Source organism: Thalia democratica, chromosome 7 (assembly GCF_965202585.1).
Source record: "Thalia democratica chromosome 7, ktThaDemo2.hap1.1, whole genome shotgun sequence".
Taxonomy (NCBI): domain Eukaryota; kingdom Metazoa; phylum Chordata; class Thaliacea; order Salpida; family Salpidae; genus Thalia; species Thalia democratica.
In genome coordinates this window covers 46,200,860-46,213,781 of record NC_139171.1, presented here as the reverse complement: position 1 = coordinate 46,213,781, position 12,922 = coordinate 46,200,860, and the positions used below count along the sequence as shown (strand labels likewise).

The 12,922-nt window shown below is 31.4% G+C and overlaps 4 protein-coding genes across 4 annotated transcripts; all 4 read left to right on the top strand.

Moving 5' to 3' along the window:
• The first annotated feature begins 6,161 nt into the window (after positions 1–6,161).
• LOC145841405 (histone H3) lies at positions 6,162–6,572 on the top strand. The gene has a single exon (XM_082948766.1). It carries the CDS (start codon positions 6,162–6,164, stop codon positions 6,570–6,572), a length of 411 nt encoding a protein of 136 aa, XP_082804892.1.
• Positions 6,573–6,750: 178 nt separating this feature from the next.
• Positions 6,751–7,062, top strand: LOC145840907 (histone H4-like). Its single transcript, XM_082948259.1, has one exon. The coding sequence runs from the start codon at positions 6,751–6,753 to the stop codon at positions 7,060–7,062; it is 312 nt and encodes a 103-aa protein (XP_082804385.1).
• Positions 7,063–7,245: 183 nt separating this feature from the next.
• Positions 7,246–7,626, top strand: LOC145841404 (histone H2A). The gene has a single exon (XM_082948765.1). It carries the CDS (start codon positions 7,246–7,248, stop codon positions 7,624–7,626), a length of 381 nt encoding a protein of 126 aa, XP_082804891.1.
• A 142-nt stretch (positions 7,627–7,768) lies between these two features.
• LOC145841403 (histone H2B type 1-K-like) lies at positions 7,769–8,128 on the top strand. The gene has a single exon (XM_082948764.1). It carries the CDS (start codon positions 7,769–7,771, stop codon positions 8,126–8,128), a length of 360 nt encoding a protein of 119 aa, XP_082804890.1.
• The last annotated feature ends 4,794 nt before the right edge of the window (positions 8,129–12,922 follow it).

Sequence of the window (12,922 nt, the reverse complement as noted above, 5' to 3'; positions counted from 1 at the left end):
CTTAATCCACTTTATGCTTATAAACGATCCAAGAACACCACATCTCACTTTAAATTTATATTTTATCGCTTTCCATTGTTAGTTAAATAGTTAAGCTTGCTATGATTTCTCCACTTTTACTTTGTTTTTGATGTAACTTTTACGAAGGAAACTAGTGTGATCACTGCTCTAATCCTTAACTCATTGCTTAAGGTACTTGAATGCTTAGTGAAAATCTTTAACTAACTTGAACGTGTTTTTCGTGGTCTTTTTCTTGTTATCTCATTTAATCAAGGAACTCATTCTTATTCATGCTTATTTTGTGGACTTTTGTTCGTTTATCATTCAATAATTATTTGTTTTTTAGTTTATTAAAGTAAAGTTATGCTACGTCACTGTAAAAACTAGTTATATTTTTTAATGAAAATAATAACAATAAAACTTCACTGAAATATTAATAGAAAATGTTTTCAACTGTTAACAACAAAAAAAAAATGTTAACGTTCCATAAAAGTATTGTTCAATTACAATCAAAAACATGCATAGCTATTCAAAATTCATACATTACAATACATAAATGTAAACAACATCGATTGTTCAAAAGAAACATAATACTATCAACAAGCACACAATTGACCTAAACAAAAACAGCTTAAATAAATGATGAAAGTATATACCTAAAACTATAATTTTCCAAAGACGACTTCTATTTATTAGGTTGCTTAACTATTCAAACATATGAAACAAACCAATTCATTAGCTGAAACATGGTACACAGGAAAAGAAGTAACAGCTTCTTACCATTCATTTGTGTTACTTGTTACAACTACATGTGAGACAACTTGATGACTTAAAACGACTTAAACAGTTTGTCATTAGTAGTTTTTGTTATAAATGTAAAGTTATCAGGACAACCACTTAATTTAACTGTTTACTAATGCCCACTAAGCAGTGTTAAACAATCTCTAACTAAACGACAAAAATGTACCAAACTTAATGTTCCTTGTGCTGGTGAAAGCCCAAAAGCAAGGTAAAAGTTCATATAGAATGTTTGTATAACACACTTTACTTAAAGTTTTACTTTTATGTTTTATTTTTTAGTCACTTTGTTGTACTTACAATTGTTTTGGTTCTCTTACATGACATTTTAAACTACTTGTGAGGATGGAGCTAGTTGCAATTAAAATGCATCGCTTAAGTCTCTTACGCTACATGTAATTAAACTTTTGCAAAAAGCATTAACTAACTTGATTTTTGTGTCCATAGGATTTTCTCGTTAAGTTATTTTTTCAAACAATACTTATTCCCACTATGCTTACTTTGTTTACTTCTTTTTGCAATATCTAACAAATATTTAGTTTATCTAAAAAAAAAAATTCTACGTCATCGTAAAAAAATGTTATATTTTTAAATGAAAATAATACATTAAATTGTAACAAAATAAGCTTAAGTTTGTTTATTATAAAAAAATCTCATCAATAGCTTCTAGAATTTTTTATTACTATTTATTGCATGTATTTCAAACTATATAAAACACTTTAGAGTTGTAAAATATACATGTGTAAACAACAGTAGATGTTCAAGTCAAAATGAAAACCATTAACAAACTTGCGATCTCAGTACAACAATCATGAAGTAACACGACCAAAATCTTTTTACAAAGCTTAAAACTGTTTTATTGAACTCAAATTGTTCACAGCTTTATTTGATCTTGTTTCAGAAAACTTCAAACTTCAACTAAAACACAATTGAAAACATGCATTGCAATTTAAAACTCATAAAAAACATAAGCAAAAAACAACATCAACAAGTATACAACATGAACAAAAAAGAACAATTCGAGTCTTTAACTTTAAAAAAATTGCATTGTTTAATTGATTTAACATTGCTTATAGCTTTATCAAGTTAAAGCATCAACATTTAAATCAAACTAAATCAATTGGTACAAAAGAAGTAACAGGATGTTATCATTTAATTCTATCACTTTTTCATGGTACATATCACTTATCTAAGCCACATATAATAAAATTTGATAGCTTAAAACGGCTTTAACAGTTTTTTTTTTACTATGCTTTTTTATAAATCTATGGTAATCTACCTATTTGTTTAACTAGCTTTTAATGTCTACTAAGCAGTATTAAACTACCATTAACTAAACAAAATATGTGTACAATTTTAACAACTTTGTGCTGGTAAAAGATCAAAAGTAAGAGTTAGAGCTAGTTGAATGAAACATTTTACTTCTACATAACGCTTTTTGAGCTCCTTATAATTGCTTTTGTAATTTTATCTGACCATTTTCAACTACTTTGAGAAAGGAGCTAGTTATGTTTTAAAAGTATTGTTTAAATCGTTGAACAAGTTCTATGAATAAGTTATAATTGAATGTTTCATAAAAAGCTTCAACTAACTTCAGTGTGTTGTCCGTAGGCTTTTTCTTAAAAACTTCTTTATTTGCACAAAACTTATTCTCATATACGCTTACTTTGTATACTTGTTTTTTTTTCATTAAATAACTACTTAGTTTGTTTTTAAAAATTTGTCCTACGTCACTATAAGTAACGATTATATTTTGAAATGAAAATAAAACAGTTAGTTTTTATTTTATACTTTAAATAAACTTTGTATTATTATTAAAGTACTCGATCATTTGAGGTTTAATTAAAAAAGCTATATTAATCATGTTTGTTGAAATTCAATTTAAAACTTAACATAAAAAACAGTTTCAAAGTTATACAACAAATAAATGTAAACAACTGTGATTGTTCAAAACAAAAAAAAGACAATCAAAAGCATACAGTTTCAGTACAACCATCATTAAATCTTTCGTTTTACAAACCCTAGACTTTTTTTTTGAACATAGTAGCTTATGGATTTTTCAAATAAAAACATCAATACATAAAAATACTAACAGCTGAAACGTTATGCAAAGGAAAAGAAGTATACAGCTTTGTAACTCAATTGAACACTATGTATGACACACTTGATGACTCAAAACTGCTGTAACTGTTTGTTTTAAGTTATGTTTTTTTAAAGTAAGATAAGTTTAAGATAAACGAAAAATGTATATGATCGGTATGAATCATTGATCCAACATACAACAGCTCAAAAAGAAAAGCCTACGGCACGCGGTATTCCCAAGCGGTCACCCATCAAGTACTAAGACACTGCTTAACTTCCCAGATCGGACGAGATGGGGTGCGTTCAGTGTGGTATGGTCGAAGGCGTCTAGCAGCAAAAAAAAGCGATCATAAACAAATAAGCTGTCTGAAACTTGTAGAATGTTAGCTTAAGTGTTTCTTATGTTTAGAGCCCACTTTGTTCTAACTAATTAAAATAAATTAAGCCTTTCTAGTCTTTACTTTTCACATTTTTTTCTTAGCTTCAAGCTTCATAAAACTATTCAGCTTTGATTTTTAGTTGTTAGAGGAGTACACAATATCATTACAGTGTAACGACATAGCAACATTATAAGACAGAAATTAACTAGTTTTATACTACATACAAAATAACTAATTAGCTAAACTAAAAAGCATATGTAGTTTAACACTACTTAAGTTTGTTTGTACAAGTTCTACGATAGTATAAGTGATTAAGCAATGTACATGTTTGAGATAAGAAAAGATCATAAATTAAAAGACAAAGCAATAACTAAAACATATTGGTCATGTTTTTACAAACTCAAATGCTGTTGTTACAACAGAAGTGTTCGAAACACCTGAGAACAAAAGATAACTTGTTTATAATGAGCTTGGATTAACATTAATACCAAGTCAGAGATAACTAGTAATGGTTTAACAATCTTTTTAGAATTAATCATAGCAAAACATTTAGTCAACTGCCTACATTGTGCAGAACATTGCGATGAATCTAGTTTTTAGTACACTTAGAAGCTACTTTTAGTAGTTGAGCAGTTGTAATTGAGTTAAACATACTTTAACTTAAAACGTATACACTTCTTCGATCATACTGCTTCATTATTTGGTCAAGTCATTTTTATTTTACTCGAATTGTAGTTTTGTTTCTTTGATCAGTTGACGATGCTTCAAAATATGTAGTGAAGGTGTTTCAATTTGTTTTATCTAGTTTTGAAATGACGAAACAAACTTTGGAATAATAAACTTTAACTGTATTACTCTAAAAAACATTTACTTTGTTAAACACATTGCAACCTTTTAAGTACTGATTGTACACGAAAGTTTATCTAAACATTAAGGTTTTCAAATAAGTTTTGAAAGATTATTGCTTCAATACTGTTTGATTTTTTAACTTTTTTTTGTTTAGGAACGCTTCTTTTTTAATACTGCTTTAAAAATAAGCCTAACATCTTTTTTTACGTAAGACTTTTCTTCTCGTAATAAGCATTGATAAGAAACTTTTTAATAACTTCGTATTGATATTTTGGTCTTGCAAAAATTCTTTGAACAGTACTGATGTTTATTTAAATGTAAACAGTTTTATCTTGTTTTGGAAAGTTACGATCAAATCTATTTGTAAAATCTGCAAAGAAAAGTCTTAGTTCAGTTTCGAGTATAACAGATAAAACGTTGTTGAAAAACTAAAACAAACAGTTTGAAAAGTTATTTTAAATACTTTTAACTGTGTAACTACTTTCTTTTTACATAAACTTATTGGCACTTTTTAAAATAAACCTACTTGCTTTTAAACTTTTGTTTGTAACTTTTGATGTGTTTGTAACTTTTTATATGTTCAGCGCGTTTTTGAGAAGGTAAGTGACTAGTATGTGCAAGAACAAACTTAAAACTTAAGTAGTTAAATTGAATTAGATGGTGTAATTAATTTTTTTAGTACTACCCTTTTTATTATGAGTAAATTTAAGGTAATGATAACTAGTAAAATCACACAAAACGAATACTTGTGCATTTTTCGGTTTTTTTTTACAAATCAGCACAGTTTAAAATGTAATCAAGTTAAACATACTTCATGGGTTTTACGGTTAACAAAGCTGGCTGGAAATAAAATAATAAAACTTTGCTTGAGCTTTAGATGAAAAAAAACACTTGTCCTTGTCTAAAACTTTACTACTTTAACCTTTCAGCTTAAGAAAACTAAGTCGGGTGTGTAGTAGTATAATTTGTTTCATTTGTGGTTTATCTCACTAAATGGAGAGATGTGCTGTAGCATTTAGACTGTTTTTCTGGACTTTTAAAGCTAACCTTTAAAAAAAAATTCACTTCTGGATCGGGCTAAGTCTTGTTTCTTTATCACTGGAACATTTTTAACATTAGTAGTAAAGCAACTTTGCTTTTATTAGCATACAGGCTTTAAACTCACACGCTAATGCTCGTATAATCAGTAAAAGGTACCTGAGAAAGCAAAACTGCTCAACAGTCAATTCGTCACAGGCTGTAACTGCTGAAAGTATTGTTTTGCTTTCTTTAATCAACATACAAAATGTCTACAACAGCAGTAGCAGCACCATCAGCAGCGGCACCGGCCGCAGTTAAGGCCAGGTCTTCCAAGAGACCAAGCGCCAAGAAGGCAGAACACCCGACTTACAGGGAAATGATCAGCTCTGCCCTGGGAGCAATGAAAGAACGAAAAGGTACATCCCGCCAGAAGATACAAAAGTTTATCGCGGAAATCACAAGCTTGAGCTCTCAGCTTCTAATTCTCACTTGAAGAGAGCACTTACCAGCGGCGTGACCAAGGGTGCTTTTCTCCAGACTACTGGAAAAGGCGCTTCTGGCTCGTTCAAGCTTGCTCCAATGCCAGCTGCTGGTCCCAAGAAGAGGACAAAAAAAGTAGCTAAAAAGCCAGCAGTAAAGAAGACCGCAGCTAAAAAACGAGTGAAGAAGTGTGCTCCCAAGAAGGCAGCAAAAAAACCAGCAGCCAAAAAGCGACCTGCTAAAAAGTGTGCTCCTAAGAAGGCAGCGTCTAAAAAAGCTGCAAGCAAGAAGAAGAAAGTAACAAAGAAGAAGCCGGCAGCCAAAAAAGCATCTAAGAAGGCAAGTACCAAGAAGAGCTGCAAGAAATAAGTTGTTCTTTTACCCAAGGTCCTTTTCAGGACCACTCAATTAAAGTATAAACAAAATTTAAAACGTAAACAGTGTTACTAAACTAAAAATATGCAAATCAATGAGATACAGTGGAATCGCCTGCGTCCGTGTCTATGTAAACAGTATATAAACAGTCTTCCGTTAAACAGCTTTATCATCAAAATGGCTCGTACCAAGCAAACCGCTCGTAAGTCAACCGGAGGCAAGGCCCCAAGGAAACAGCTCGCCACCAAGGCCGCTCGCAAGAGCGCACCCGCTACCGGAGGTGTGAAGAAGCCTCATCGCTACAGACCCGGCACAGTTGCTCTGAGAGAAATCAGACGCTACCAGAAGTCAACTGAGCTTCTTTTGCGCAAGTTGCCTTTCCAGCGTCTGGTACGTGAAATAGCTCAAGACTTCAAAACTGACTTGAGGTTTCAAAGCAGTGCCGTGATGGCTTTGCAAGAAGCCAGCGAGGCGTACCTCGTTGGTTTGTTCGAAGATACTAACCTTTGCGCGATCCACGCCAAGCGTGTGACGATCATGCCCAAAGACATCCAGCTCGCCAGGAGAATGCGTGGCGAAAGAGCTTAAGAATTGGCTAAAACCGGTCCTTTCCAGGACCACCTTTGAAAATGAGACAAAAACCAAACGAAATAATGTAAATTAAAGATGTTTCTTTTTGGTATGCAAATGAGTTTTGTCGTAACCGTACGCGTCCGTAACAGCTTGTATATATAGTCGAGGGACTGACAAAATTAGTATATTCAACATGTCTGGACGTGGCAAAGGAGGTAAAGGTCTAGGAAAAGGAGGTGCCAAGCGCCATCGCAAAATACTTCGCGATAACATCCAAGGTATCACGAAACCAGCAATCCGCCGTTTGGCTCGCCGAGGCGGAGTAAAGCGAATCTCGGGACTGATTTATGAAGAAACGAGAGGCGTCATGAAAGTTTTCTTGGAAAACGTTATTCGCGATGCAGTAACATACACAGAGCACGCCAAGCGCAAGACCGTCACAGCACTTGACGTCGTGTACGCACTCAAGCGTCAAGGAAGAACCTTGTACGGCTTTGGTGGCTAAACAATTAGCGAACCGGTCCTTTTTAGGACCACCTATATCAATAAAATGTATTTTGCAACCATTGACAAATTAAAGTAGCAGCTACGATTTATGCAAATTAGCTTTTCGTTCGTCGCGGTTAGGTTGGTTTGAGTTGTATATGTAGCTGTGCAAGTAACATTGCACAATCATTCGAACAACAGCATGTCGGGACGTGGTAAAGGATCAAAACTCAAATCTAAGCCGAAGAGCAGGTCTTCTCGTGCAGGACTGCAGTTTCCAGTCGGTCGCGTGCACCGTCTGTTGCGCACTGGCAACTACAGCCAAAGAGTCGGAGCCGGTGCTCCAGTTTATCTGGCTGCCGTTCTCGAGTACTTGAGCGCAGAAGTGCTCGAGCTTGCCGGTAACGCTGCTCGTGACAACAAGAAAAGCAGGATCATTCCTCGCCATTTGCAACTAGCTATCCGCAACGACGAAGAGTTGAACAAACTTCTCGGAGGCGTCACTATTGCTCAAGGTGGTGTTCTTCCAAACATCCAGGCAGTATTATTGCCTAAGAAGACCGCTTCAAAAAAGTCCGCCTAAGTTTAAACAAACCAGGTCCTTTTCAGGACCACCTAAAACATTTACGACAAACGAGAGAAGCGGTCGTTCGCGTACAGAACTGCTAATTTGCATAAATTTTCAGTATATATACCAGCGCCGAGACTCAAGTTCACTCATCATTATGACAGCTACCAAAGGCGCGAAGAAATCAGTAGCCAAGACCACTCCGGTCGACGGCAAGAAGAAGCGAAGGAGGAGGCACAAACAAAGCTTTGGCATTTACGTGTACAAAGTTTTGAAGCAAGTGCATCCCGACACCGGAATCTCCAGCAAGGCGATGGGAATCATGAACTCTTTTGTCAACGACATCTTCGAGCGCATTGCAGCAGAGGCTTCACGTTTGGCTCATTACAACAAGAGGTCAACTGTGAGCAGCCGCGAAATTCAAACTGCTGTCAGGCTCTTGCTCCCCGGCGAGTTGTCAAAGCACGCAGTTTCAGAAGGAACTAAAGCTGTTACCAAATACACCAGCTCAAAATAAATGCTCAACAACCGGTCCTTTTTAGGACCACCATTTGAATAAAACCAGCTATTAGATAACTACTTGTAAGTAAAATTTGCTTTAACAGTAATACCAACATATTGATATTTATACAAATAAAAAGACAAACTATTTTGTCCTACTCAACTCTTACATTATGGAATAAATCTAACATGAAAAAAATAGTAGTAGCAATAAAAATATTTGCAAAAAAGGTTTAACTAACTTGAATATATTGTCCGTAAGTTATTTTCTTCTTAACATTTTTTATAAAGAAAACTACTTCTTATTCATTTGTTGAACTTCTGTTAAAACATTCAGTAAGTAAGTGTATTCGTTTTTAAAAAAACTTTATGTTCAACTTATAACAAAAAAAAAACAACTTAAATTATCTTTTTAAGTTTTTGTTGTTTGTAAGTAACACAATGAGCTATAACTTTTCAAGTGTGTTCTTCTTAACATTTTGAATGCGATTGAAACCGTGGAACACGTTTTTGAAAGTACAAAAATGGAAGTAAAAGTTCAGAACAAAAACAACAAGTGTGATTTTCAAGTACAGTTAATTATTCTTTCTTACAAAGCTAACATAAACTTAGCTTGTTTAGATATATTGTCAAGTTAAAACGCCACCATCTGAAACAAGTCAATTCATTAGCTGAAACATGGTACAAAAGAAAAAAAGTAACAGCTTGTACCACTTGTTTCATATATTTTAAGGTAAAAACTAGATATGATACAACTTGATGACCTAAAACAACTATAATGCTTTAGTTTAGTTTATATTTGCCTTAAATCTAAAGTAATCAGGACAACCAATTGATTTAACCAGCTACTAGAGTCTCTAAACTGTGTCAAACAAGCCTTAATAAAACGACAAAATGTACAAACCTTAATCTACATTGTGTTGGTGGATTAACAGTTAGTATACTTGGATAATACAGTTTACTTATGAGTGATAATATCCCTGTTTTCCTGTCTTACCACTTAGTTAAACTTACTATAGTTTTTTTTTAACTTTTACTTGATGAAACTCTTTTTGAGAAAGAGCTAGTTATGTTTGAAATCATTGCTTAAACTGTGGAATAATATTTAGTATCTAAGTGTTAGGTAAAAATTTCCATAGGCATTTTCTTGTTTAAACAAAACTTGTTTTGATTCATTTTACTTTGTGGACTTGTTTTTCAAACATTTAAAAAAATTTGAATTTTGTTTATTAAAAGAAATAGTGCTATGTCACGTAAAAGTAAAAATAAAAGTTTGAATGAAAATAATACTTTCAATTACAATGAGAGAAAAACTTAACTTTGCAATAATATATACTTACTTGACTCAATTACAGCAACTAAACTTGGATTTTATTTTCAAAATGTATTAATCTTGTTAATAAGAATGCAACTGAAACCGTTAAAAAGTTATTAAAAGTTGTACAATTCATTTATGTAAAACAGCGTTTTTTCAAACAAACATTCAATTTAAGTATAACAACAATTTAACAGTACTGTTGAAATATTTGTATTAACCTTAGGATTGTTGTGTTCAACTCAAATTGTTAGTGGCTTTATCAAATAAAAACAACTACACATAAAAACATGATACAAAGAAAAAAAGTTGTTACCATTTTTTGTATCTCGTTTTTAGGCTGTACATGACACAAATAAAAACTACTGTAATCATTCTTTCCATAAGTCTAAAGCTTACGTGCACCACCAATCAGTTATACAAGCTGCTAATGTCTACTAAACTCACACAATTTCATTCTTAATCCACTTTATGCTTATAAACGATCCAAGAACACCACATCTCACTTTAAATTTATATTTTATCGCTTTCCATTGTTAATTAAATAGTTAAGCTTGCTATGATTTCTCCACTTTTACTTTGTTTTTGATGTAACTTTTACGAAGGAAACTAGTGTGATCACTGCTCTAACCCTTAACTCATTGCTTAAGGTACTTGAATGCTTAGTGAAAATCTTTAACTAACTTGAACGTGTTTTTCGTGGTCTTTTTCTTGTTATCTCATTTAATCAAGGAACTCATTCTTATTCATGCTTACTTTGTGGACTTTTGTTCGTTTATCATTCAATAATTATTTGTTTTTTAGTTTATTAAAGTAAAGTTATGCTACGTCACTGTAAAAACTAGTTATATTTTTTAATGAAAATAATAACAATAAAACTTCACTGAAATATTAATAGAAAATGTTTTCAACTGTTAATAACAAAAAAAAAATGTTAACGTTCCATAAAAAGTATTGTTCAATTACAATCAAAAACATGCATAGCTATTCAAAATTCATACATTACAATACATAAATGTAAACAACATCGATTGTTCAAAAGAAACATAATACTATCAACAAGCACACAATTGACCAAAACAAAAACAGCTTAAATAAATGATGAAAGTATATACCTAAAACTATAATTTTCCAAAGACGACATCTTTTTATTAGGTTGCTTAACTATTCAAACATATGAAACAAACCAATTCATTAGCTGAAACATGGTACACAGGAAAAGAAGTAACAGCTTCTTACCATTCATTTGTGTTACTTGTTACAACTACATGTGAGACAACTTGATGACTTAAAACGACTTAAACAGTTTGTCATTAGTTATTTTTGTTATAAATGTAAAGTTATCAGGACCACCACTTAATTTAACCACTTACTAATGCCCACTAAGCAGTGTTAAACAATCTCTAACTAAACGACAAAAATGTACCAAACTTAATGTTCCTTGTGCTGGTGAAAGCCCAAAAGCAAGGTAAAAGGTCATATAGAATGTTTGTATAACACACTTTACTTAAAGTTTTACTTTTATGTTTTATTTTTTAGTCACTTTGTTGTACTTACAATTGTTTTGGTTCTCTTACATGACATTTTAAACTACTTGTGAGGATGGAGCTAGTTGCAATTAAAAAGCATCGCTTAAGTCTCTTACGCTACATATAATTAAACTTTTTTAACTAACTTGATTTTTGTGTCCATAGGATTTTCTCGTTAAGTTCTTTTTTTAAACAATACTTATTCCCACTATGCTTACTTTGTTTACTTCTTTTTGCAATATCTAACAAATATTTAGTTTATCTAAAATAAAAATTCTACGTCATCGTAAAAAAATGTTATATTTTTAAATGAAAATAATACATTAAATTGTAACAAAATAAGCTTAACTTTGTTTATTATTAAAAAAAATCTCATCAATAGCTTCTAGAATTTTTTATTACTATTTATTGCATGTATTTCAAACTATATAAAACAGTTTAGAGTTGTAAAATATACATGTGTAAACAACAGTTGATGTTCAAGTCAAAATGAAAACCATTAACAAACTTGCGATCTCAGTACAACAATCATGAAGTAACACGACCAAAATCTTTTTACAAAGCTTAAAACTGTTTTATTGAACTCAAATTGTTCACAGCTTTATTTGATCTTGTTTCAGAAAACTTCAGACTTCAACTAAAACACAATTGAAAACATGCATTGCAATTTAAAACTCATAAAAAACATAAGCAAAAAACAACATCAACAAGTATACAACTTATTACAACATGAACAAAAAAGAACAATTCGAGTCTTTAACTTTAAAAAGATTGCATTGTTTAATTGATTTAACATTGCTTATAGCTTTATCAAGTTAAAGCATCAACATTTAAATCAAACTAAATCAATTGGTACAAAAGAAGTAACAGGATGTTACCATTTAATTCTATCACTTTTTCATGGTACATATCACTTATCTAAGCCACATATAATAAAATTTGATAGCTTAAAACGGCTTTAACAGTTTTTTTTTTACTATGCTTTTTTATAAATCTATGGTAATCTACCTATTTGTTTAACTAGCTTTTAATGTCTACTAAGCAGTATTAAACTACCATTAACTAAACAAAATATGTGTACAATTTTAACAACTTTGTGCTGGTAAAAGATCAAAAGTAAGAGTTAGAGCTAGTTGAATGAAACATTTTACTTCTACATAACGCTTTTTGAGCTCCTTATAATTGCTTTTGTAATTTTATCTGACCATTTTCAACTACTTTGAGAAAGGAGCTAGTTATGTTTTAAAAGTATTGTTTAAATCGTTGAACAAGTTCTATGAATAAGTTATAATTGAATGTTTCATAAAAAGCTTCAACTAACTTCAGTGTGTTGTCCGTAGGCTTTTTCTTAAAAACTTCTTTATTTGCACAAAACTTATTCTCATATACGCTTACTTTGTATACTTGTTTTTTTTCATTAAATAACTACTTAGTTTGTTTTTAAAAATTTGTCCTACGTCACTATAAGTAACGATTATATTTTGAAATGAAAATAAAACAGTTAGTTTTTATTTTATACTTTAAATAAACTTTGTATTATTATTAAAGTACTCGATCATTTGAGGTTTAATTAAAAAAGCTATATTAATCATGTTTGTTGAAATTCAATTTAAAACTTAACATAAAAAACAGTTTCAAAGTTATACAACAAATAAATGTAAACAACTTTGATTGTTCAAAACAAAAAAAAGACAATCAAAAGCATACAGTTTCAGTACAACCATCATTAAATCTTTCGTTTTACAAACCCTAGACTTTTTTTTTGAACTTAGTAGCTTATGGATTTTTCAAATAAAAACATCAATACATAAAAATACTAACAGCTGAAACGTTATGCAAAGGAAAAGAAGTATACAGCTTTGTAACTCAATTGAACACTATGTATGACACAACTTGATGACTCAAAACTGCTGTAACTGTTTGTTTTAAGTTATGTTTTTTTAAAGTAAGATAAGTTTAAGATAAA

Excerpts from the sequence above, each read along its gene's own strand:
- LOC145841404 (XM_082948765.1), top strand. The coding sequence starts at position 7,246 with ATGTCGGGACGTGGTAAAGGATCAAAACTCAAATCTAAGCCGAAGAGC.
- LOC145841403 (XM_082948764.1), top strand. The coding sequence starts at position 7,769 with ATGACAGCTACCAAAGGCGCGAAGAAATCAGTAGCCAAGACCACTCCG.
- LOC145841405 (XM_082948766.1), top strand. The coding sequence starts at position 6,162 with ATGGCTCGTACCAAGCAAACCGCTCGTAAGTCAACCGGAGGCAAGGCC.
- LOC145840907 (XM_082948259.1), top strand. The coding sequence starts at position 6,751 with ATGTCTGGACGTGGCAAAGGAGGTAAAGGTCTAGGAAAAGGAGGTGCC.